The 23298-nt window shown below is 43.7% G+C and overlaps 2 protein-coding genes across 3 annotated transcripts in view; both read left to right on the top strand.

Annotated features, from left to right (window-relative positions):
* The window catches only part of gab2 (GRB2-associated binding protein 2), a 50912-nt gene extending 41695 nt beyond the window's left edge, over nt 1-9217 (top strand). The window contains exons 4-10 of one of the 2 annotated variants that reach the window (XM_042063680.1): nt 966-1639; nt 3096-3196; nt 3611-3890; nt 4036-4126; nt 4524-4626; nt 5260-5382; nt 6054-9217. In XM_042063680.1, coding sequence (XP_041919614.1) covers nt 966-1639; nt 3096-3196; nt 3611-3890; nt 4036-4126; nt 4524-4626; nt 5260-5382; nt 6054-6197 — 1516 coding nt within the window. In that variant the 3' untranslated portion in view covers nt 6198-9217. Of the gene's footprint in view, nt 1-965; nt 1640-3095; nt 3197-3610; nt 3906-4035; nt 4127-4523; nt 4627-5259; nt 5383-6053 lie in introns of both variants that reach the window. The other variant, XM_042063679.1, reaches the window with a different exon arrangement.
* A 523-nt stretch (nt 9218-9740) lies between these two features.
* rnf168 (ring finger protein 168) lies at nt 9741-22270 on the top strand. Its single transcript, XM_042064270.1, has 7 exons — nt 9741-9860; nt 10465-10878; nt 11578-11648; nt 12027-12194; nt 14942-15030; nt 20803-20878; nt 21039-22270. The coding sequence occupies exons 2-7, from the start codon at nt 10545-10547 to the stop codon at nt 21894-21896; spliced, it is 1596 nt and encodes a 531-aa protein (XP_041920204.1). The 5' UTR covers nt 9741-9860; nt 10465-10544; the 3' UTR covers nt 21897-22270.
* The last annotated feature ends 1028 nt before the right edge of the window (nt 22271-23298 follow it).

Below are 23298 nucleotides of genomic sequence, written 5' to 3'. Positions count from 1 at the left end.
CGAGCTGGTATCACAAAATGGCACGTCATCAGGGGAGAAAAACAAGAAGGATTTATTTCTTCAGATAGAGCACTAGGTCCATTATGAAATTGCATTCTCAAAGGGGGTATCAATCACTTGTCAGTGTTTCTGGTATTTACGTCAGGGAGAGGCAAAAGCAGAGACAAACAAAAAGATTGTGCGTGTCCACCTCTAGTGGCTAATGGAGGTACTGCATGTAAGAAAAGGCTTCTGCAGAAGGCTTCCGAAACTGAAACATAAATGCAATCGATATGCTTTTTGTACACTTCATTTTATCCAACATGCATCTGTTTGCAAGTGTTCATGCTGTCAGGAGCTGGTATGCACGACAGGTAGCCCCTGGTCATTTGTGCATTGGCACAGATTTGGGGCGGCTCAGGGTAAGGTGACCCCTTCGGGGCGATGCCATGGAGGGAGAGGCTGGCAGATGTCTGTCTCTGAGAGGCCCTGATGAGCCCTGTCAAAATTGGCATAATGAAGGCTGGTGTGTGTGTGTGTGTCAGTGTGTGTGTGTGTGTGTGTGTGTGTGTGTGTGTTCCTTCAGTCCCTCACTGTGCATGTAACATATGTGTTGCATGTTGTGTGCATATGAACATATGGCTGTGAGGGTGTATGCTGATCCGCCAGGAAGAGTGTAAAAGAGAGTTCACAGTAAAGGTTCAAATGATATTTATGTTTATTTCTGTGGACGAGTTTGGGTACACGTGTCTGGATTTGTGTTTTAAATCTCTTTCACATTGTTTATACGTGATAGAGTGTGTGTTAGTGTGTGATGTGTATACAGTGTTACATGCACATACCTGTTTATGTTTATTGATGTGTTATTTTTGTCATGTGTGCATGAGTGTGTGTGCGATTATTTGTATCTGTGAGTCTGTGTGGCCTACATGTTGTTGTTGTTCCATGGGTAGTCATCTGTGTTGATGTCTGGTGTTTTTTTGCAGGAGCGCTAGCTTCTCCCAGGCGACGCGCAGCAGCCTGCTGGTGGGCAGCGACTCGGCCGTGCAGAAGCTCACCCACGGCTTCTCCCACTGCCTCAACGGCATGGGCTCTCAGCTCCAGGGCTTCTACAGCCTCCCCAAGCCCAGCCGACAGAACCAGAACCAGCAGGCGGGGCCGCAGCAGGGCCAGGCCCTCCCGTCCTCCTCCAGGGCGGGCTCTCCGCGCGAGGCCTCCTCCTGCTACGTCCTCCCCAGGGGCTACAGCTCGGAGGGGTCGGCCCACCACGGCGGCCTGGGCTTCTCCGAGCTGGAGCTGGACGGCGCCGAGGAGGTGTACGCCTACAAAACGCCATGCAACGCGCCGCTGACCAATGACCGGGCGCTGCCGGACAACTACGACCGGCTGCCCACGCCGCCGGGCTCCTTCTACCAGACGCCGCGCGCCTTTGACAAGAACCACAACGCGCTGCCCTCCGGTTCGGGTACGGAGGCCGCCTCGGCTGGAGCTGGGCCCCCACCCAGGCCCCCCAAGCCCGGGGGCAGCCAGGGCTCGGACACACGCTGGGGGAGCCCGCAGTCGCTTGGGGGCCACAACGGAGAGATGGCGGCCACCACTGTGTCGGTGATTCCTCGGAGGAACACGCTGCCCGCGGTGGAGAACATCAGGCTACATCGAGGTGGGTTTGAGATCTTATAGTGTGTAAACACAGGCACATACACACATACAAAGGTGCAAAGCTACACACACGCACACACATACACACACACACACAAACATGTGTGTATACACACACACACAGACACATAAAATCACACATTCAAAACGTCTATGTAAACAGGTTCTTACATCCCCCCCCCCCCCTTCCCATAGTGGAGGTTCCGTAGGCAGAACATGTTGCATGTATAATGCAGGGCAGAGGCTTCCTCGGTTCCTCTGGCCCAGCTCTCTTGTTGAGGAACATTTCCTCATTAGGGACCCTCCTGTCTTGTTGTTGTGAGCCAGGGCAGATAGTTTCCTCATCCTTGGAATCCTCAAAATCCTCGGGCGGCGACTGGCCCTGGCCCGTCCACAGTGGAAAACATGTTGTTCCATTGTGGAGCACATTACTCTCCTTCCCTCTCTTTTACTCCTCTCCACATCTCTCTATCTCTCTCTCTCCCTCCCTCTCTCTCTCCCTCTCTCTCTACTTCTCTTGCTTTCTGTTCCTCTGTCTATTATTTCAACATATCCTCTCTTTCTCCGACTCTGTTTTTCCCACTCTGTTTCTTTTACTCTCACTCATTTCTCCCTCTCCCTTCCTCTCTCTGTTTCTCTACCTTTATCTTTTTAACATACCCTTTCTCTCTCCCTCCCTCCCTCCCTCCCTCCTTCTTCTCTCTCACAGTAGCTACTGATGAGAAAAAAACAAAGGGGCAATCTGGCAGACGTCGCTCTGCTGGGAGGCTAATGAAATTCAAGCCGAGCCGGCAGCAGCAGCACCAGAATGTCTCGTTCCAGGCTGATAAGCAATAAAAAAAAAGCCAGGGGAGAGAGAGAGAGAGAGGGAGAGAGAGAGAGAGAGAAAGAAAGAGAGAGGAAAACAGCAGGCTCTGTTTGCACTCCCTCCCCCTGGTGGCCGGTGGGGCACCAGCCGCGAGGTCACCTTTTGACCCACGTCTACCCTGGCGGCAGTCTGTTCCTACACCTGAGTGTCTGTTTTGGGGGGGAGGGTGGGGGGGTCTGTTTTTTTTTTCTCTCTCTCTCTTTCTCTCCCTCCTTCATCCCCAGAAAGGCCTATTAGGAAGCATTGAGGCGTTTTATGTAACGACTGACCAGCTCCGGTTGTTCTCTTTCGCAGGGGTTGGTTTCAGCATTAAAATTTATGCAGGAATGCACCACGCAGGAACCTGCCATGGCCAGAATTCCAGCCCTGGTCACAAGACTCTGACCTTGTTCTCTTTGTTGTCATTGTGTTCTTTCCTCCTTAGACTTTTGCCCTGAGGGGGCTCCTTTTAGTTCCTGGGTTTAGAATTACTTTTAACTGAACTCCAGAATGAGTTGGTGGGTGGCTCAATCATGGTTGGTTCTCTCTCTCTCTCTCTTCATCTCTTTCTCTTTTTCATTTCTCTTTATGTCTCTCTCTCTCCTCTCAGGTTCTTCCTTTGAGACTAACAGTCACCAACGGCCCATCTACTTCAATAACTCAGGAGGCCAGTCCGTGGAATCTGTCAATGATGGCTTCAGCTCCTATCTGGTATGTCACTAGACATCATCATCATCATCATCATCATCATCATCAGGAGCAGATGCTGGGGCAACAGCTCTTCATCCTATGCCTGTTCACTCATGCGTGCATAACTCCCAGTGTAACTCAAAGCACTTCATTTGATATCCTACCCCACTAATGTGGATGAATGGTTGGATTTCAGAGTGGAGTGGACAATTATTTTCTGGTCTTACTGATAAAAAGAGCTGGTCCACTCTGTTATTTCTTTGTTGGCTGGTGTCCCTCCATGTTGTTCTGTTGTAATGATTTAAACAGTGAGTTTAACCAAGCATTAAGTGCACTGAGTCCATCTGCATGCTGCATCATCACTATTAATGTTGTATCTTGAATGCCTGCCCAGAAGCGAGCTCACAAATTTTTCCGTGATCTGTTCCCCCCTAGCGAGCGAAAGCGCCTCTAACGCGCTCCGACAGTGGCAACTCGGAGGACAACTACGTGCCTATGAACCCCAGCTCGTCCCCGCTCAACGCCAGCCAGGCCGACAGCCCCAAGAACATCTACATCCCCATGAGCCCTGGGCCGCACCACTTCGACTTCCCCGGGTTCTCGGCCACGCTGCCGGCCAGGAAGGGCAGCACGGCGTCCCTCTCCCACCGGCCGGGCCGCCTGAGCGACGTCACGCCGCCTCCCATCAACCGCAACCTCAAGCCCAACAGGAAGAGTGAGTCGGGCACCTGTGAGTGTGTGCTGGAACATTCCGTGCAGACACAGGAATCGTTCGACGTGATTGGCTATCGTTGGCTCCAGTGGCTCAGGAGACACCATCTCATTGATCAATTCTGTCTTTTTTCTGTCTGTCCGAGCAGCAAAGCCAACACCTCTGGATCTGAGGAGCAATGGCATCATCGATGAGCTGCCCTTCAAGAGTCCCGTCACCATGTCCTGGACCAGACCAATGTAAGCACCTTGGTAGCCTACTCATGAATGCACCTTAAAGAGAAGAAAATACATGCTTTGGTCAAAACATATTAATAAATGACAACATGAATGTTGTTGAATGTTGTAGTGAATGTATGTACAGAAATAGATCGACATCAGAGCAGAGGAGGGAACTGTACTTGGGTTCTGTCCTTGGTGTTTCTTCCTGTAGGAAGTTCCTGTTTTTGACTCATTCTGTGCTGTCTAATTGCCACTGTTGTCTCTCTCTCTCTCGTTGTGTGTGTGTGTCTGTATCTGTGTCTGTTTGTGTGTATGTGTGTGTGTGTGTGTGTGTGTGTGTGTGTGTGTGTGTGTGTGTCTGTCTGTCTGTCTGTCTGTCTGTGTGTGTGTGTGTATGTGTGTGTGTGTGTGTCAGGCCTGCGATGAACTCCATGTCCTCTCAGCACTGTCGGCCCATCTCCACTCAGAGCATCACCAGCACTGATTCCGCAGACAGCGAGGAGAACTACGTGGCCATGGTGAGGACCACCTTCACACACACACACACACACACACACACACACACACACACACACACACACACACACACTCACCCATCTTACTACCAATCCTGCATGTGGTTGCATCACATTAGAACATGTTTACTTGACACAGTGAGAGATCCCTCACATTTGCTTGCATAAACTTGTGTGTCTATAGACGCTTCCTAATAGCCATATTTTGTTCTGTGTTTACCCTATTATTCACATTCCCCAAAGCTGGTGGGCTGGTGGTGGGAATGTAATGTTTGTTTGTGTATTGTTTATGTATTTGTCTTCTGATGCGGTAGCAATTTAACAGCCCAGTAAGCAACATAGTAACATATGTGTGGGGCTCGGAGACAGATTGAGATTCATGTTGGGGATTTTTTCTCTTCGCTTTTTTTCTTGGCAAGAATGTTTATCTTGGACAAATATGAATAAAGACATTCACGTGCAAAAGCAAAAACAACCCTCATGTTTACATTCTGAATGCAAATGAAAACGTATGCCTTCTTCACAAGCCTCTCCTCTCCCCCATTCAAACACACACCAAAAAAAACACACACACATACATATACACACACACACACATACACACACGTTCCCTCACGGTCTCCTCCTCTTCCTCAGCAAAACCCAGCATCTACCTCACCAGCAGTGAGTGGTACCAGCAGTCCTGCCGCTAGGAAGTGTGGGAATGTAGACTACCTGGCTCTGGACTTCCAGCCTGGGTCCCCCAGCCCACACCGAAAGGTAGAACCTGCAACACAGTAGTTGTGTAGTGCATTACAGCATGTTTGTTTTCAATGCATACCTAATATCCTTGGAGAAATGAGTACAACCAGCATTGTGATAGAGACCAAAGAAATACAGAAACAGCAGCAAATTCCCATCACAGATTTCCCAAGAGTCGAGAGAGAAAAGAAGTGAGAAAAAATAATGTAGCTTAATATGAATTTATTCATGCATTTGGGGGAATTTCTAAAGAGGCTGAATGCCCAGGAGAATTCCCCACTGTAATAGAGGAAGTAAATCCATAGACGCACTAGTGAGGGTCAGGGTGTATATAGTGCACACATACATATTGAAAAGACAAATACAGAGGAGAGTACATTTTTAAAGAGATGTAGCTGATGAGATTTGTAATTGCATTATTGGCTTTGTAGGTCTAATGTTAGTAGTAGTCCAACAGCAGAGAGAGATTGAGACATAGGCAGAAGTCTGACTTTAAATTCAAATTAACTTGGTATCTCCAAGTCACCAGGTCATAGACTTCATATTTCCATATACTGTCAGATTACAGATTAATTGAGGTCAGGATTATTGCCAGCGATATTTCTAAGGTCTTAGTTCTCCATTAGAAATGAGGCCAAATGTAATCGTCACATTCATTAGTGCCTTTTGTTCTCTATTTCTCCTCCCAGCCCTCTACCTCCTCTGTCACATCTGATGAGAAGGTGGACTACGTCCAGGTGGACAAAGAGAAGACCCAGGCACTCCAGAACACCATGCAGGAGTGGACAGACGTCCGGCAGTCCACAGAACCCACCAAAGGGGTCAAGTCCTGACAGTAGCCCTGCGTGCACACCAGACCTGCAGAGCCGCGGGATACAGCATGCCTTCCCCCCCACACCACTCCTCCTCCTCCTCCTCCTCCTCTTCCGACGACACCATTTCACAAAAAAACACTGTTGCTGGGACAGCAGGATCCATGTGAGAGAGAAAGAGAGAGAGAGAGAGGAGAAGTTGGAGAAATGAAAACATCCAGAGGGGTTGATGTTGACACATAAACTGACTAGACTCAAAGCCATAGCTAACACTTCAATGTTTTCTTCTTCCTTCCCCCTCTTCCTCATCTTCTCGTTTCGTGTGGTTGGACACACTTTTGCAAAGGCCTCTGCACTAGAAGTCTGACAGCGAGGCAAGGGAACAGCACGAACAGTGAATGATGGACCAGTGCAAACGACCCTCATCCCTTTGGCCTGTCAAGAGCTGAGTTTGCCCTCAGCTTCCATGAGCATTTCTAAAGCAAAGAACCACTCTGCAAACGCAGCACACAGTCAATACCACAGCCTCTGCAGAGGAAAGCGACACATCATGCCTGCATTGGAGAAATATATATTTATTCTAAAGCATCAATAATAATGACAGAAGCTTAGCTCAGCACATCATATAGAGACCTCCTTTTCCCTGTGTCAAGGAGGTTTATATTGATGGTGTGCCAGTCAAATCGCATTGCCATTTGACAGAGCACATTGATCTGAAAAGGGTCGAGAGGCGAGTGTAATTACTTTTGTCCCTGTTTTATTGAATATGTGACTCAGCAAGAATGCCAAGATACATTCATGTTTTGGTTTAAAGAACACTCGTCTATTGGGTTTTCTCCACAGTCAGCCACTGTAGCTGAGCTTTGTAAAGCCTGGGCAAGAAGCGTGTCTCACCCAAGGGCTCCCAGTTTAGTTATCCACAGCCTTACAGGTTACCCTAGCAACCGACAAGTAAAACAACAACTCCAGCCTTAAGGTTGAGTCGCTCAGTTTGAAGCTTCAGCAATAATTCAGAATGGCTGATGTTTCTCCCAAATCGACCCCTTATTCATACAATATCTGTACAGCTAGACTCAGTCTACATCTTGAGCTCAGTTTAAGACCTTTATGTCTGTGAGAGTGCAAGACGCACAATGGTTTGTAGGTTTCAATTGTGCCATTCCTGTCAATGTCAATAAATTCAGTCACCTGTTTGTAAACAACTCACCTCCCAGTTTGTTGGGAGCAGGTGGATTTCTGGTTAAATGATGTCATGCAGACAAACCAACTAATGCCTATCTAATCTCCTACAGTGAACAGCTCGACCATCTGGTTCACAGTGCCATCCCAACAGTATATAAACCGCGTATAATGGCAAGCATGCAGAGTCCCACCAGGAAATGCATCCAGCATGAGTGTGTGCCATTGCTCTCCTCTCGTGAAGCCATGTAGATATAGTCTGAATAAATCTGTGGCAAAATGGCTGTTATAACATGTGATATATTCACTGTAAAATTGCAATTTGTTTCACAGGAGTCACGGGTATATGCATTCCTTCTTATTATTTCCATTTTTTTTTTGTTGATGTTTTTTTCTTAACATTCTGTCAGCCTGGAGTGATTGGTGATGGAGTCAGCGAGGAGTGATAGCTGTATGGGTCCATGTGGATAAACACAGCCAGCCGCTAAGGCTAAGAGATTGTTTTGTCCACTGGAAATCGCTTCATGTGCCTTGCAGTGCATTTTTTAAACATCATTGCCACTGCTACAGACACTAGAATATGGCAAATTAATGAAACAGACGTACTTCCTTAAGCCTCTGGCCCTCCCTGAAGTATAAGGCCAGCCAACCTGGATTTCTGTTTACTATACATTAATGTGATTACTGTGACTATAGCTGGTCATTCAGATGATGCAAGATAGGTCATAGAGCTGTAATGGAGAAGGTGAGGTGTGAAATATGACATTACTTCTAGAAGTTCAAGCTCAAATGCCCTTCAATGGACTTTTAGATGCCAACTTCTTTTGAGATGTGTTACAGTCTTCAAGAGCTTTAGTCAGTGTTGTTCAAACAGACTATTGATTGCAATCCATTTCTGAATTGTAGGAATGTTGAAAATCTTGAAAACCAGGGAAATACAATCCAATATGTTATATGGTAATAATAGTGATCGTCTTAACTCAACTAATTCAGTGTAATTGCTAGCAAAGGTGACTCAATTAGATTTTAATTTCGATCAGATCCAGTAGATGAGAGTGGACTCGACCTTCCAAATGGCTTATAATTATCCAATCAGGATAGTCGAGTCGGTAGAGGAATCAATTGTTTTGAAGTTTAGCGACATATTGTAAGACAGTCAATGAATATGAAGCAAACTCTGCTGAGCCAAGTAGAAACATCTATTATCTCCAGGATTGATCAGCTGGGTGTTTTCAGAGAGTTCACCATCACTACTGGTTCTATGGCTAGCCCCCAGAATACAGAATATGTAGTAGAATTGCACTGATAGACCTTTACAGACTGTAATTTATGAAAAACAGTGAGCGGGACTTAAGTATTTTACTTAATATCCACTCTAAGAATACCTTGGTATGTAATTTGTTGTTTCAAGAGAGTTCTTGTAAGTGAATGAATTGTGTATGTGTTGTGTTAGGATATATTGTATGATATAGTGTGTTGAGACTGGCTGTCTTGGCAAGATTTTAAGAAAAAATCTGTTGCAAGCCTTTTACTGAATTGACTTTTAAGCAGTGTACATTTTTACCTGTTTTATTGCTACTACTGTAAAGCATTTCTATCCAACTGTGGATTGCTTGTGAATTAATTTATTAATTTATGATGTGTTTTGCCGTTTTCAAAAGTTTTGGGGAAAAAAACAAACAACAAAATGTGGCTCTACTAACATCAATTTATGCTATGTGTCTTCTTTTTTCTTGTTGTTGTTGTGAAGCAATATGCCAAACAATGCCAGTATAATGGTATAATGTGGTACCTTTGGGATACACATTTTGTTATTCTAGTATAATAGATTCAAAATGTGGGCAAAAATAAAAAAAAAAACAGCCATGTAAAGAGTGTGTGGACTCTCAATTATTTCCGCATGTGGCTAAGATACAGTTTTCTTTTAAAACATTTGCATATGCGCAAAGGCTTATAACTAGGCTATTTCACAAATTAACCATCAACTGAAATAATATTCCCAGGCTAATCAACATAGCTTTGTTTATTTGAAATAATGTCAGTATAAAGACAGAGAAGTCACATAGGTAGCCTACACTATGTATAATACAATGTATTGTTGGATAGGCTACACGCTGTGTTGCCTAAATTTGAACAGCATTTTTGTACCTCATCAAATGACCAAACAACTGCAAATCACTAGTATCTGCCAGAAAACATTTGTGTGTTCTAATAAACACAGATTTTAGACAAATAACTCAAAACTCATACATGTAATAGCGTTGTATCGTCTTACAAAGATGCATTAATATTGGTTACTTCCACTCCAGTTGCCTCAAATTATTCACCAGTTACATACTTACCTTATCATACATTTGATACATTGCTGTCATTCTGACCCGGAAGTGAAATATTCAATGACGCGGGCATTCTCTGACGCGGGCTTCTCTAGTTCGTGGAGAAGACATGAAGAGCAATAAATGAGCAGTTATTTACCCGGGAATTTTCCCTGTGGGTCGTGAGAAGGTATCTATTGTTTTCTCTGAACTTATGTTAAATTGTTCAGTGTTGTTATGAAAGTATCGATGTGATCGTTGCTTTAACTTAATGTTAGCTAGCCTATCAATACAAATTCCAAAACATGCTAACGTTAACTTAGCTGTGTCCATCAAGTAATTCTGCTTTATTTTTTCGAATAAGTCTTTTGTCGAAATATTAGTCGATTTTCCATTATAGTTTAGTAAGATATTGTACATGATGTAATTGTCTGGATTTGACCTATAGGCTGAAGACATTACCAACGGCTAATTTGTTTAGCAAAACTAGTTAACGTTAGCTAGCAGGCTATCAGGGTCTCTCTAACGTTAGCCTGGATGTTCACGTAAAGCAAGTGTTTGGTCACTTAGACTAACGTTATGCCTTATGTCAGTTCCATGGCCATTTAAATGAGTCATGTTATAATATATGTTAACAGAAGTGTGCGTTTCCATCATGTTCCTGGAAGCCTAGAAGCTAATGTTCGCTGACGTTACACGCACGCTGTTGTGAATAGACATGAGACGGTCAGTTGTTTGGGTTATCAACATTTATGTTGCTGTCCCGTGAACTTAAATTGTCTGTCTCTCGTCAGGTTTTCCAATGGGATAGTTAAAGAGACCGACGTTTCTTGCTGTAGCGCGTATCGTGGAGTTGTTTATAAAAAGCGGAGGGATGCCGCCCGTGTCTGAAGTGGAGATTGCAGTACCAGAGGAGGGCGCTGGCGGATTATCTAGGTCAGATTGCCTTTGCCCTGTCTGTCTGGAGATCTTCTTGGAGCCAGTGACCCTTCCCTGCACTCATACCTTCTGCAAGTCCTGCTTTCTGGAAACGGTGGACAAGTCCAACATGTGCTGCCCACTTTGCCGCAAGCGTGTTTCTACTTGGGCCAGACTTAACAACAGGAAAAATACCCTGGTAAACGTGGACCTGTGGCAACGCATACAGAACGCCTTTCCTGAGCAGTGTCAGAGAAGACTAAGTGGACAAGAGGATGACTATTCAACCAGTAGGTGGCTCAATTTAATGTGATGATCCTCTTGTGATGATCCTCTTATTGGTCCATATGCAACAAGTGCTATTTTCAATATGTGAAACGAGGACATAAAATTGTTATCATGAACTGAAGTGTGTGAGGACGTGGGACGTAAATGCTAAATTAGATGTTTTAGTAATACCTGAAACAAAAAACGAGAATGTACAGATGGGTGTGAGTAATAATACTGCAATGGTTCCTAGTATAGGGTCTTTCACACCAGGAACGATAACTATAAAGATAACTTGACTACAACGATAAAAGCGTCCACACTGACCAACGATAAGGAAAGTCCCTCCTTGTGGTGATGGATGTGATGGCTAAAATTTGATGTATAACATTTTATCGTTATCAGTATTAAAATCATCAGAAAGCGATCCCCAACAATATCATTCTTCATTCCATTGTAGTTATAGTTTGTGTGGACATTGTAATTTATATTCAGTAGAGCGTTCATGCCGTAATCGTTCCTGGTGTGAACGACCCTTAATGATCATAAGTAATGATATGGCTCATTCTATATTACATCTAATTATGTCCTTTTTCTTTACCACTATCTTAAGGTTTATCTCTTTTTACATATGCTCAACTGATGCATGTGTGACTTGAGTTGCAGCTGCTCTTTATTTAACTTATCATGACTCTTCTCTCTGACCTGCTTGTTGCCCACAGTACTAATAGCAACACCCAAAGTGTGCCAGCCTGGAGAACTGCGAAGGGAGTATGAAGATGAGGTCAGCAAGGTAAGGGATCTTATGTTCAAGAAATGACTCATGAACGAAGGTCACGTGCAGAGTGGATCATTTTCACATGACATGCCTACACACACCCTTTTTGAGAACACCCGTGATGGCCCTTTTCCACCGACAGAGAACTAGTTCCGTTCCCATTCGAGAACTAACATTTGAACTGTTCGGAGCATTTTGAAACAAAAATGCTTCAGGAAATGGTGGAAATGCAGGCTGGTTCACTTGATGGCACTATGTAAAAAAATAATAAATAACAAATCAGAGAGAGAGAGAGAGAGAGAGAGAGAGAGACCTGTTAAGGTGGCCATTAGTGAAAGTCGCTGAGTAGAGGAGAGGTCAGATAAAGTTGAGGCGTGCGCTTTGTGTCCCCAGGTGGAGAAGGAGAGACGAGCCCTGGAGGAGGCCGAGCGGCGGGCCAGTGAAGAGTACATCCAGCGCCTGCTGGCCGAGGACGAGCAGCGGCTGGCCGAGGAGAGGAGGAGGCAAGAGGAGAACGAGCAGAAGGACGAGTGGCTGGCCAGGCAGATCAGTCAGGAGCTGGTGAGCTTCAACTCATCCCACGGCACTTAGTGGACACCTAGAACACTACATGAACATGGCAGTTGTAGCACTTAGGTTTTAAATGACACCTGCCTCAGTTCAGATATAAGTCAAGTCAAGTCAGTTTTATTTAGTATACCGCATTTAACATGCACAAAGTGCAACCCAAAGCGCTCCACATACAAGACATTGACAAAAAACAAAAGACAATAAGACAAAAAATGCCAGACGGAGCGGCGTAGTCGCCAGCGTTGACGGAGCGGCGTAGTCGCCAGCGTTGACACCACATGACGCCACATTTAAAAATAACAAACACAAAAGATGCCAGACGGAGCGTCGTAGTCGCCAGCGTTCCCGTGACACTAAGACATACAAGACAGACAACACAGCAAATTGAAAATAAATAAATAAAATAATAATAATCATGTTAAAATTAGTCCAATTTCCAACCGGCTGAAAAAGTCCAAATGGCAATGATGACCCGCGTAAAACTGCCAATGCAAGACCAACAAAGTTCTTTCGCTGACCAACTCAGAGAATTTACCGGCAGTCTGGAGAGCAGAGCACCGGAAGAACAACAGTCTGAAGTCATGATGGGCGATCTTCCTACTGATCAGCAGCTCGGTGGCTTTAGCAAGGACCGTTTGTTGCTTCATGGCTCCCGACGTCGCCATCAGAGCTCCCCACGTCAGCACTCAATCCAGACTGCAGGCACCCAGCGTCAGAGGCTATACGTTAACGTTATGGCAGCTCGCAGGTCAGCCGCAGCTCGGTGGTCGTGGCAGCTGAAGATCTCTCGCAGAGTAGGCCCATTGCCCTGAGCAATCTTTCCGTCCAGACGAGTCCAGGCAGAGGATGTGCAGCGTCAGATGGAAGAGGGACTGCTAGTCAAGGCAAGCTCATCAGCCCAGTAGAATAGAAACTAACGTTACCATTAGTTATCAGCCAGAAAAAAGGACCAAGAATAACACAAAACTTTCGAAAATAACGTAAATAAAAGGTGAAAACATTTAACTTGACAAATAAATACAAAAAAAATAACAGAACATTACATAAAATTACGAACATTACATAAAAACAAACAAAAACATGATGCCAGACGGAGCGCCGTGTCTCGCCAGCGTCTCCGTAACCTAGCAACCCTCAGATAAAGATATAGGTAGAGCATCAGTCCTAGTGTTATTGGACTTTGAAAACAGTGTCAAACTTTGAGTTGGATTCACAGATGCAGTTATCAATTGTCCAAATCATACTTAGGAATTAGCTTCTTTGTTGCTTTGTCTTTTTGTGTTTGTGTGTTCTTGTGCACTACACATCCACTTTCATACAGGCAATAGTCAAGATCCGTACGGAAACAAAATTTGGCTGCAGCACGGAAAGGCAATTATGTGCCTGCATGTGAACATTAATAAAAAAAAAAGTCTTATGTTTTTGAAAATCGATACAGTATTATATTAAAATATACAGTAAAATATTGCTATATTCAATATTATCGATATTTTCTTACACACCTAATCCATAGCAGTACACTCGGGCCTTAACGCTCATTCATATGGGTGCACTGCCAGATAACCATTAGAGGGTGCTAGATAGCTGTTAAAATGGGTCATTTGATTTCCGAGCCAAATTATAGGATTGTAAATGGCCTTATAAAATAGACCAACGTTGTATACCCTCTATGTTAAAGGTTGTATCAGCGATAGCGGGGATACGTCACTTCTGTTGGATGTTCAAACAAAACAGAGCTAGCTCGCTACTCCCTCCCCCTCTCTGTCGTGCAATTAAAACTCTCCTAAACGCGTATCTCGTCGGTTATTGGTTGAAACACTTTATTTTGTCTTTGTCGGGTTGCCAACCCTTGTTGGTGGAAATTGTTTTTGTGTACAGATCTCGGAGCCTAGGCTGCCTACAGAGAAACGCTTTTTTGACGGCCTGCTTATGGGGCTGGCAGCTAGCGGATCGTTAGGAAAGATTAGATGAATGTGATCATTTATGTTTGGGCCATTTTTGAGCCCAAACATAAATCGCTGATACAACCTTTAAGGTAAAATGCATTCTTCATCCATTCTGGCATCATAAAGGACCACCACTGCTTGTTTCTAAATCACTAAACGAGACCTCCTGTCAGACAGACTTCAGTACACACCTTTCGATTTCAATTTAATTTAATATCACTTCTAGAGCGCCAAAATATTACACGTTTCATGGCGCTTTACAGAGTGTTCGCGCTTTCAGACCGCTCACGTCACAGGAGAAATATTGGTTGATTTAAAAACTGCTGTCGGATCTGAACATGGTGAAGCATCTTTTATTTGCTATGTGGCTAAGCTTTGGTTTCAAATTAGATGCTCTCTGCTAACTGATGCACTTCCTGTTTATCAGATGTCGATGTGTTCATGTCTTTTATTATTCTATTTTATGTACTATTCACCAATTTTTTTTTTTTTTTCAATCCGTTACCCTTTTATGCATTTATTGTTTTATTTTTTTAACTATTCTTTGTTTTTGTTTATGTAAAACACATTGACTTGCCCCTGTGTATGAAATGCACTATACTGTATAAATAAAAATGCCTTGCCTAATCAACAGCAGGAACATGGTATTGGCAGAGGACCTGTTTGTTTTCAGTTCTGTAAAATGCTGGTTATGTCTAAGCTATAGAGTACCTTTTTTTAGGATGCTACTAATTAATGTAATTGGACTGAATTTCATATGATGGTTGTTCTTTTGTATTTTTGTCTCGGTAGAATTCCGACACAAACTCTCAGGTGAGCTCTCGACCTATTGAGATTTCCCCACCACAGAAGAAGAAACCTTCAGCCGGAGACATACAAAAGTGAGTATAGGAACATGAACAGTTGTTCACTTTTATTCCTTTCAAGATTGTGGAAAATTTTGCACTGCCCATTTGCAGTGCAGAAGTGTATGACTCGGAAGCTGAATAATTTGCTAAGCGGTTTTGTCAAAAGGTCTTGAGCGGTTTTAAATGTTTTAAATCTATAGAACTGGAAGGGCACTGTAATGCTGAAGTCTTTCTGCTGCTCAACTGTGCTCTCTGACCATAATCCTGGCACAAAGTATGACATGAGTACCAAAATGTCAACATATTTCATTTGGTTTGCTTTCAGTCAATCAAATATAACCAGCAGGGGTGTGATTTTTTTTCCCACGCAATTCGTATAGATTCGCTGAGTTTTTTTTTTTTTTTAATCAGAGGTTGGCTATATTTCTGTACACAGACCATTGCTATGTATAACAGGCTGCTGACAATGATGACGGGTTTGTGCTTCACATCTTTCAGAATATCACGCCAAAAGTAGCCTTGTCTGTTCAGTAGTGGATTTCATTGAAAGTGAAAGTAGACGGGTTGATCAGCTGCGTTCTGAAGAATGCTTGATTCAAGTTCAGTGTGTGTGGCGAACTAGTTTCTGAGCAGAAGCCATGAAATGGTAAAGGTCAACAAATTTATTTAAAAAGACATAATTAATGGAGTTTTTTTTTTCTCTCTCGTTTTGGCTTTGTATCGCGTGTCAAGATTTTCCGATAATGATCGCAATCTCGTGATGCTGATATTAAATTTTAATTTTTGTGCGTGTAATTTTGCTTCTGTGCTTGAAGTTCGCTGTGACAGACTGGCCTAACGTTACTGGTTTTCATAGTTTTAACCACAAAGCCTGTCTACCTTAGGCCTACCAAATTGTTTAGTTAACACCTCGTCATTTCACGTTTGTCCAGCCGTTCACCTCCGTGAACCTTGCGCCCCATATCATCTAAAACATATTTCGGGATGGCCTTCTCACCATGAGAAAACGTAACATTATGGTGACAGTGCTAAGAGATCAAAGCTTTGGCATGCTTAGTAAACATTAGTCTTGCACATAATATTGAGCTGAATATTAGGTGGAAATAGCCTACTGTAGCATTGTGCTGATTGATAAAAAGTCGCCTATTTAAAGGTGCAGTGTACATTTTAACCCTAGCTCTCCATTTATTGTGTGCGCTTGTAAAACTAGTGTTGTAGCCTACACAATCCTGGCCCAGTAGCATAAAACAGTTAGAGCCTACTATTTATTTTAGGAGGAGAGGTGTAGGACCTACAGTGTTACTTTGGGAGGAGAGGGAGTGGTGTAATTTGATTCTCTTTGAAACTGAAATATCAACAACCTTCAAGTTGCAACCTCTTCAATCAGCATCAATATCAGTAGGCCTATCACATGATTCACTATTTTGTATGTAGTAAAAGAGGACTAAGGGGGCAGGGCTATATATCATCAAGTAGGCCTATAGTAAATAATTTAGTCAACATTTTAACTTTATGTTGATTTAAGTTATAAACAAAACATGTTATAAATGGAAAAAAATCCATGGTTCTGTGTCACTGATGACAAAATTATCATGATGACCTATATTTCAGCCATATTTGGATTAGTCTTGTATAGGCCTAGGCTACTTTGCTCTATTATAAATTAGTTTTCTTTAGGACTTTTAGGCTATATTGTAATATGCTAAAATGTTTGTAATACATGTATTTCAATGTATCAATACTTACCATAAAAGTCATCAGACGTCATCATTTAAGGGGTTATTTTTCAACATTTTCTTCCGGGGGGGCCCCCCGGATGCCCTAGTGTTTGGCCCAAAGGGTGGGGGGGGGGGGTCACTCCATGCTACGTATATTTTCTGTTCGAGAAGTATGTGAAATACACTAACTGTAAAAGCGGTCACAAAATATGCCAGAGGATTTCTCATTTTAATCATGTCATTTGGCAATACAATTGTATTCAAGGAATTTAGGGAATTGCCTGGAACTGTCTGATTCAGCATGTCCTATTTCTTATTTTCAGTTTCAGAATTATTAACTTTGGACTGTTGTATCATTCAATATCAGTCATTTAATGTCAGTCTAGCTGCTTTGCCAGGTTGGTGCAGAACAGGCTTGTATGGTTGAGGATTTGAGATCATCATCATTCATCATCATTATACATTGATGGAGATTATCAAAGAGAGAGGAGATCTCATGCTGTGGGTAGCAGCTTGTGCAGTCCACGAGCCATGAAGTGAAACTTTTCACTTCCAAGTTTAGTTGTGTGACGGCGACTTCCGAAGTACGGCCTCGTTATTGAATAAGTATTGGGATGTCTATATATGGTTCTTACAAGGTCACCGCCCTCGCATTCCCCGACAGCCGAAGCGCTATGGTCAACCACTGAGCATGTCATTGGTGGTACCATACACCTGACCTGACCCACGTTCATATTTCTCATAATACTTGCTATGTAAGATGACCGTTTGAAAATGAAGGACCACTGATGTAATGGGCATGTGCCAGCCACGAACCACAAAGACTGAGTTTGGCCTGATCACAACCATATGCTCTCACCCTGACTAATGGGTTCTGTAAATCATCTATGATTCCTAGAAAAGGACCAAACAATTCCACTCTGCAAAAGCTGCTTATCTAACCAAGTGTTATTCATCATATATTTTAAGCTTTTGTGTAAGAAGAATTTTATTAACAGTTTGACTTATTTTAAGGCGTCTCATCATGAAAACAAGCACATTTGGCTGCCGTTGGAGCGTTAAGCAAAACATTGTTTTTAGTTGTTGTTTTAATTTAATTGCCTTAAAATAAGTCAAACTCTTATTAAATTGAGTCAAAATGATCTGACCAGAGAGCAAAGGGTAACCAGCTAGATTTTTATTTATCTTAATATATGATCAATAACTCTGGTTATATTTTATTTCTTTCCTTGCAAGTGATACAAAACCACATAACCCCAATACTTAATTCCCTGCATTGGCTTCCAGTAAGTCACAGAATTTGATTTAAAGATGACCGAATGGAAAACCGGTTTTACTGAATAAGGAGAGTTTGGTACATGGCCACATAGCCAACGTGAAAGGGAAACTGTTGTTTCTTCCTTCATCTGCAAAACTTGAAAACAAAAATGAAAACAAAACAACAAGCAAATCTGAACATAGACCGATTGTGATGCAAACCATCCCTCTGATCCACAACCATATGCTCTCACCCTGACCAGTGGGTTTGTGGTTCTGTGAATCATCTGAGTCCATTACACAGTCTGTGACACTGTTCTGGTCACTTTCTGTTTCGTACTATGGGTGGTGACCGTCAGCAGTGTCAAACTTGGCATGAAACTAGATGTACCGCAGAGCGGTACAAAATATGACCGCCGCCCAGTCCAGCACATTTTTTCCACAAAAATAAATCACGCTGAAAGGCCTATATGATTCTGTCTCACTAAATTGCATTATCCACACTCAATTCTCACTGGTATCTGCTAGACAACAAGTACCAAAACATGATTAGTTCATAGATTTCACATGTAAAATTTATTTTATACAACCCCACCCCCATCTTGCCTGTTCATAATTCTGAGAAATTCTTGTGTGCGTGTACATGTTTATGTGTGTGTGTGTGTGTGTGTGTGTTTGTGTGCGTGCTTGTGTGTGTGCCTGTGTTTGTGCATGTGCATGCATGCGTACATATGTCTACTGTGTGAGTATGTGTCATACGTATGATTACTGTGAATGTATGTGTGTGCGTGTGTATCTGTTTATGCACATGTGTGCACATAGAATGGGTTAAGATGACCCCTAGAGGCATACGGAAAAAATTGGTCATCCTAGGCCCTACGGTTCTCAAGATATTCACGGAAAACGAATAACTAGGTGGCGCTATACATGAAATAAGTGGTAATGGGATGGGTTGACATGTCCCCTTAAGACCAACATACAAAAAAAAGCCCTACGGTTCTCGAGATATTCACAGAAACTGATCCTACACTTCCAATTTCGTGCTGTTTTTGTTTTGTTTTAGGTCACAGATACCTGCGATTACAACACCTCATTTTTACTTTTTTGTGTTTAACTAGGTGGCGCTATACATGAAATGAGTGGTTATGGAATGGGTTGACATATCCCCTTGAGATCAACATACAAAAAAAATGGTCCTCCTAAACCCTACGGTTCTTGAGATATTCACAGAAAACTGTATCTGCCCTACCCTCCTTCCGGGGGGGTCCAGTCCAGCAAGGGGGCTACAGATCAAAACGAAAAAACAATGGTTCCATGCTATCCATGTGGGGTTACACGCCCACCAAGTTTCGTGTACCCCGGTCTTACAGTGTCCCGGGAATCCTTGACTGAAATTTGGACATGCGAAAAAGAAATTTGGACATGCGAAAAATCTGACTAAACCTAAATGACCGTATTATTATGACCGCTTCGCTGCGCGGCGGTCATAATAATACTTAATAACACTCATAATACTTGATACTGCGGCTGTGACAATTAATTGATAAGTTGTAAACTCGCCATGTTTTTAAGGAAAAAATTCCTCAAAGTTCTCTGATTGCAGCTTCATCAAAATCTTGAATATTTTCTGCTTTACTAATACAAATACTTACCGTATTTTCCGGACTATAAGTCGCTCCGGGAATTTGCAAACACAGATGCATGACCGCATATAATATAACGCGAGAGAACATGGATGTGTTCTCCATTTGAGGAACGTTATACCGTGATCGATTGCAGACGTGAACAGACAGCTACAGACACGGAGAGCATAGTAGGCCTACTTTCACTTTCTGTGCATATTCACGTGAAGGATAATTAGTAGCAAAACAGCCATCAAATATTACATGGCAGTGAGTTTTGTTTTCAAATGTTTTCATGCATGTCTAGATAACAGGTGAGGAATGTTTAGGGGACAGACTATCGTAAATCCTCAAATTATGGCTGGGCAAAGCACAGCACCTTTATTTGGACCATGGCTTGTAGGCTATTGGAGTCAGCTATAGGCCTTTATTTCTTGCGTTTTTACTTGCGTTACTTTTCGTTATAGGAGCGGCATACCGGTAGGCTATCAATGGCAATGGTTCATTAAGTTTCATGTATAAAAGAGTGTCGGGATTTCCATCCGCTTATTGCGAGATAAGGCATCCGCTTTCATTCATTCATTCATGGAACGTGTGCTGTGCTGCAAGGGAAACCTTATTCCATATAGCCAAATAGGTCTAAGATAGACTAAATTTAATTATTTTATAAATTATGAATGATTTACTTTTCTTTTATGAAATTTGTAGGGTGATGCCTGGCAGCAACAATTGTGTTTAAAAGTAGGTTATTGCTTCAGCCTCTAGCTCAGAAAGGGGCTGCGTGCGTGTGTGTGCAGGACCAGCCAAACTATGAAAAAAAGTGCGACTTATAGTCCGGAAAATACGCTAATCTAATCATGATTTTGACATAATCTTGGGCTTTGGGAAACCCTGATCACCATTTTTTCAGTCTTTTGACATTTTATTCATCAAACAATCAGGACATAATAAAAACATTAATAGACTATGGAAATAATTGAAAGGATGACCTACTGGTAAAAGCACATTTATCAGTTCTGCATTTCTGTTGTGTGTATTTTTCTTAGCTATTTCTCCATTTCTTTTTTTTGAAATGTGTGAAATGTGATTGCTCTGCCGCACCCTGTTTTTGGTTACATTTACCAGAATGAAATAGATTTAATGGAACAGATTCATGGAAAGAAGCTTGTCGTGCAGTTGAACTTAGTTGGGTGTTTTGTGTTCACCAGGTTTTTTGGTCCAGTCCGAAGCAAAAATGGTAATGCCTCAGATTCCAGTCCAACGTCAAGCCTGTTGGCCAACAAGGTGGGTCTTTTTCTTTCTGTTTGCTAGATGACTGTTGTGCTTAACATGATCTTATCAATTTAATGTGATCTTACTGTGCAAGTATAGTCTGCTAACAGAAATATGTGAAAATGGCAGAGAGCCTCCCTTGACCTAACCCCTAAACCACTGTCCCTTTCAGGAGAACATCCGGAACCTCGGGCTGTCCATGCTGTCACCTCAGCGGAGCGATTCCTCGGTCAGCCACTCCCTGCCCACTCTGGACTACTACGGCCCGTCAGCCCATAGCAGTGGGCATTTCCCCGACCACGTCTCCTCTTCACCCTGCTCCCCTTCTTCCGTCTCTTCCTCGTTCTCCTCCTCCAACGACTTTGAGGTCTTAGACGCCACAAGCCCCGAAAGGAGCACCTCGTCGGCCTCGGCCAAGAGGAAGAGCCGGGTGATGGAGGAGGCGGAGGGCGAAGGTGCCGCGGCGACGTTGACCCCCAAACGGTCCTGTGGGCCCCCCTCGGTGGCGGCCCCAGGACCCAGCCTGCTGCAGCAGCTGTCACGGCAGGAGGAGGAGCTGCAGGAGCGCCGGCGGCAGGAGGAGGAGGACCGGCAGCTGGCCCTGCGGCTGCAGCGCGAGATGGACCGCGAGGAGCGCAGCCGCGCCACCGACCGCAGCAAGAGCTCCACCGACCCCTACGAGTTGCGCCAGAAGACCCCGCGACGCTCAGCTGCCACAGGGAGAGCTGGGGAGGGTGACGACGAAGAGGCCACACCACTGACGCCCAACGTCACCCACTCCTCGCCGTCTCAGACAAAGGTCCAGGCGGCGGGAAGTCGGAGGCGACCCCAGGCTGACCAGGGCAAGACGGCCAAGAGAAGGCAGTCTGCCCCTCCTGCTGCCACTGCAGCTGCTGGCAGCACGTCTGCCAACTCCGCCACCACCACCACCACCACCCCCACAGCTGCTGCCAACTCTGCTGCCACCCCGCTGAAGAAGAGCAGCAAGCAGATCACCATCACAGACTTGTTTAACTGCATGGGCAGATGAGTGGTTTTGCATGTCGGTTGGCGTGCTGTGGACTGCTGTGCCTATAGAACAAAAACCTGCACTCACAGGTCCATATCTACATTTCTCTCGCTCATTCTTCAGATTGCTCTTGTTCTGGATCTTTCTCTCAGCCTATGATGGATATGGCCTTACCAGACTGAAGGCGCTCCTGCTGCTAATTTTTTAACTTTGGCTCTCCTTTGGTTAAGTTTTTTATGTCTTTAAATCACCACATCCCCCACTTACTGAAATGGAATGGTTGACATAGTTCATGAACATTTGCCTGCTCTAGCAAAGATTTCTTTTTTGTTGTTTTGTTTACTTTTACTTCAAATATATGCCATCATATACTACAATGTTTATTTTTGATTACAAATAAAAAATAAAATATAAAAGGAAGTATAAATCAATGTGTGTGTGTTTGTGTTGCACAGGCTTCTTTGCTAGAAATAATCGCCTTCCTTGAACCTTTCATGTCCTCTGTTGACATTACTTAAAATTAGATTCTCAGGAGGAAAAAAGGATGTTGAGTGTTACAGATCACAAATCCCGTCCCAAAGTGACTTGATTTATTTTGAGCGCGTTCTTCCCCTTCACAGGTGTCTGAGCGGGAGAAAAATAAATACATAAACAAACCCAACTCCTGTGCCGAGTTCCTCTCTGCCTTCCACAGCCATATAAGGGCAGCTGGTGCTCTTTGAACAGTCCCAACTTCCTGAATTTGGGGGAAGGCCGTCCCTTGGCGCGTGCTACGTGAGTAAGAACCCCTGCACCACGAGACTACAGCACTGTCCCAAATTCTGTCTGACTCTTAGCCCAGGCATCCAGCCACTGCACCTTCCTCTTGCGCATCTAAAACTTCATCACTGTCTCCACACAGCCTTTGGCTGCGAGCAAACTCCGGGGGCCACTCCGTTTAATGCCATTTTGCAGAGTGACTCTACTTAAATACTTTAAAAGAAAGAATAGGACTTTGGTTGCATTGCAAAAGGTAGTTCACGAGTTGCACGAGTATGCACATAATATACATTTACCATCTGAACATGCTGTTAATGTACTTTCCGACCACATTGGCATGACAATCTTGAAAAAAGTTACGTCTGGCTATTGATGCCTGCCTGTCATAAGTCAGAGTGGAGAGACCTTCACAAGGCCTGCGGTCTTCTGTGGTCATGTCATGCTTCGTGTCTCACGCGATGGCCCTAGCCAGGGGACATGCTGTGAACCCCATTAGTTGTGTACTCCTTCCACCAGTTGAAACTGTGGCTGCCAAAAGGGAACAAAGTATTGCAAGACCTCAGAGAAGTGGTGATTCAGAGCTGTTGCGCCATCATCTTCTCACTCAGATTAGCTAAACGAGTGATATTTTCATTTCAGCTGAAAATCCAAGTGTATATAAAGC

This window comes from Alosa sapidissima, chromosome 15 (assembly GCF_018492685.1).
Source record: "Alosa sapidissima isolate fAloSap1 chromosome 15, fAloSap1.pri, whole genome shotgun sequence".
Classification (NCBI taxonomy): Eukaryota; Metazoa; Chordata; class Actinopteri; order Clupeiformes; family Clupeidae; genus Alosa; species Alosa sapidissima.
Note: the sequence above shows the minus strand (reverse complement) of the source record. Positions and strands in the feature narration are given on the sequence as shown.

What these genes read in the sequence shown, in the direction of transcription:
- rnf168 (XM_042064270.1), top strand. Translation starts at nt 10,545, where the DNA reads ATGCCGCCCGTGTCTGAAGTGGAGATTGCAGTACCAGAGGAGGGCGCT. An exon ending in AGAGGATGACTATTCAACCA is followed by an intron (nt 10,879 to 11,577) that starts GTAGGTGGCTCA and finishes TGTTGCCCACAG; the next exon opens with TACTAATAGCAACACCCAAA. An exon ending in ATGAAGATGAGGTCAGCAAG is followed by an intron (nt 11,649 to 12,026) that starts GTAAGGGATCTT and finishes TTGTGTCCCCAG; the next exon opens with GTGGAGAAGGAGAGACGAGC.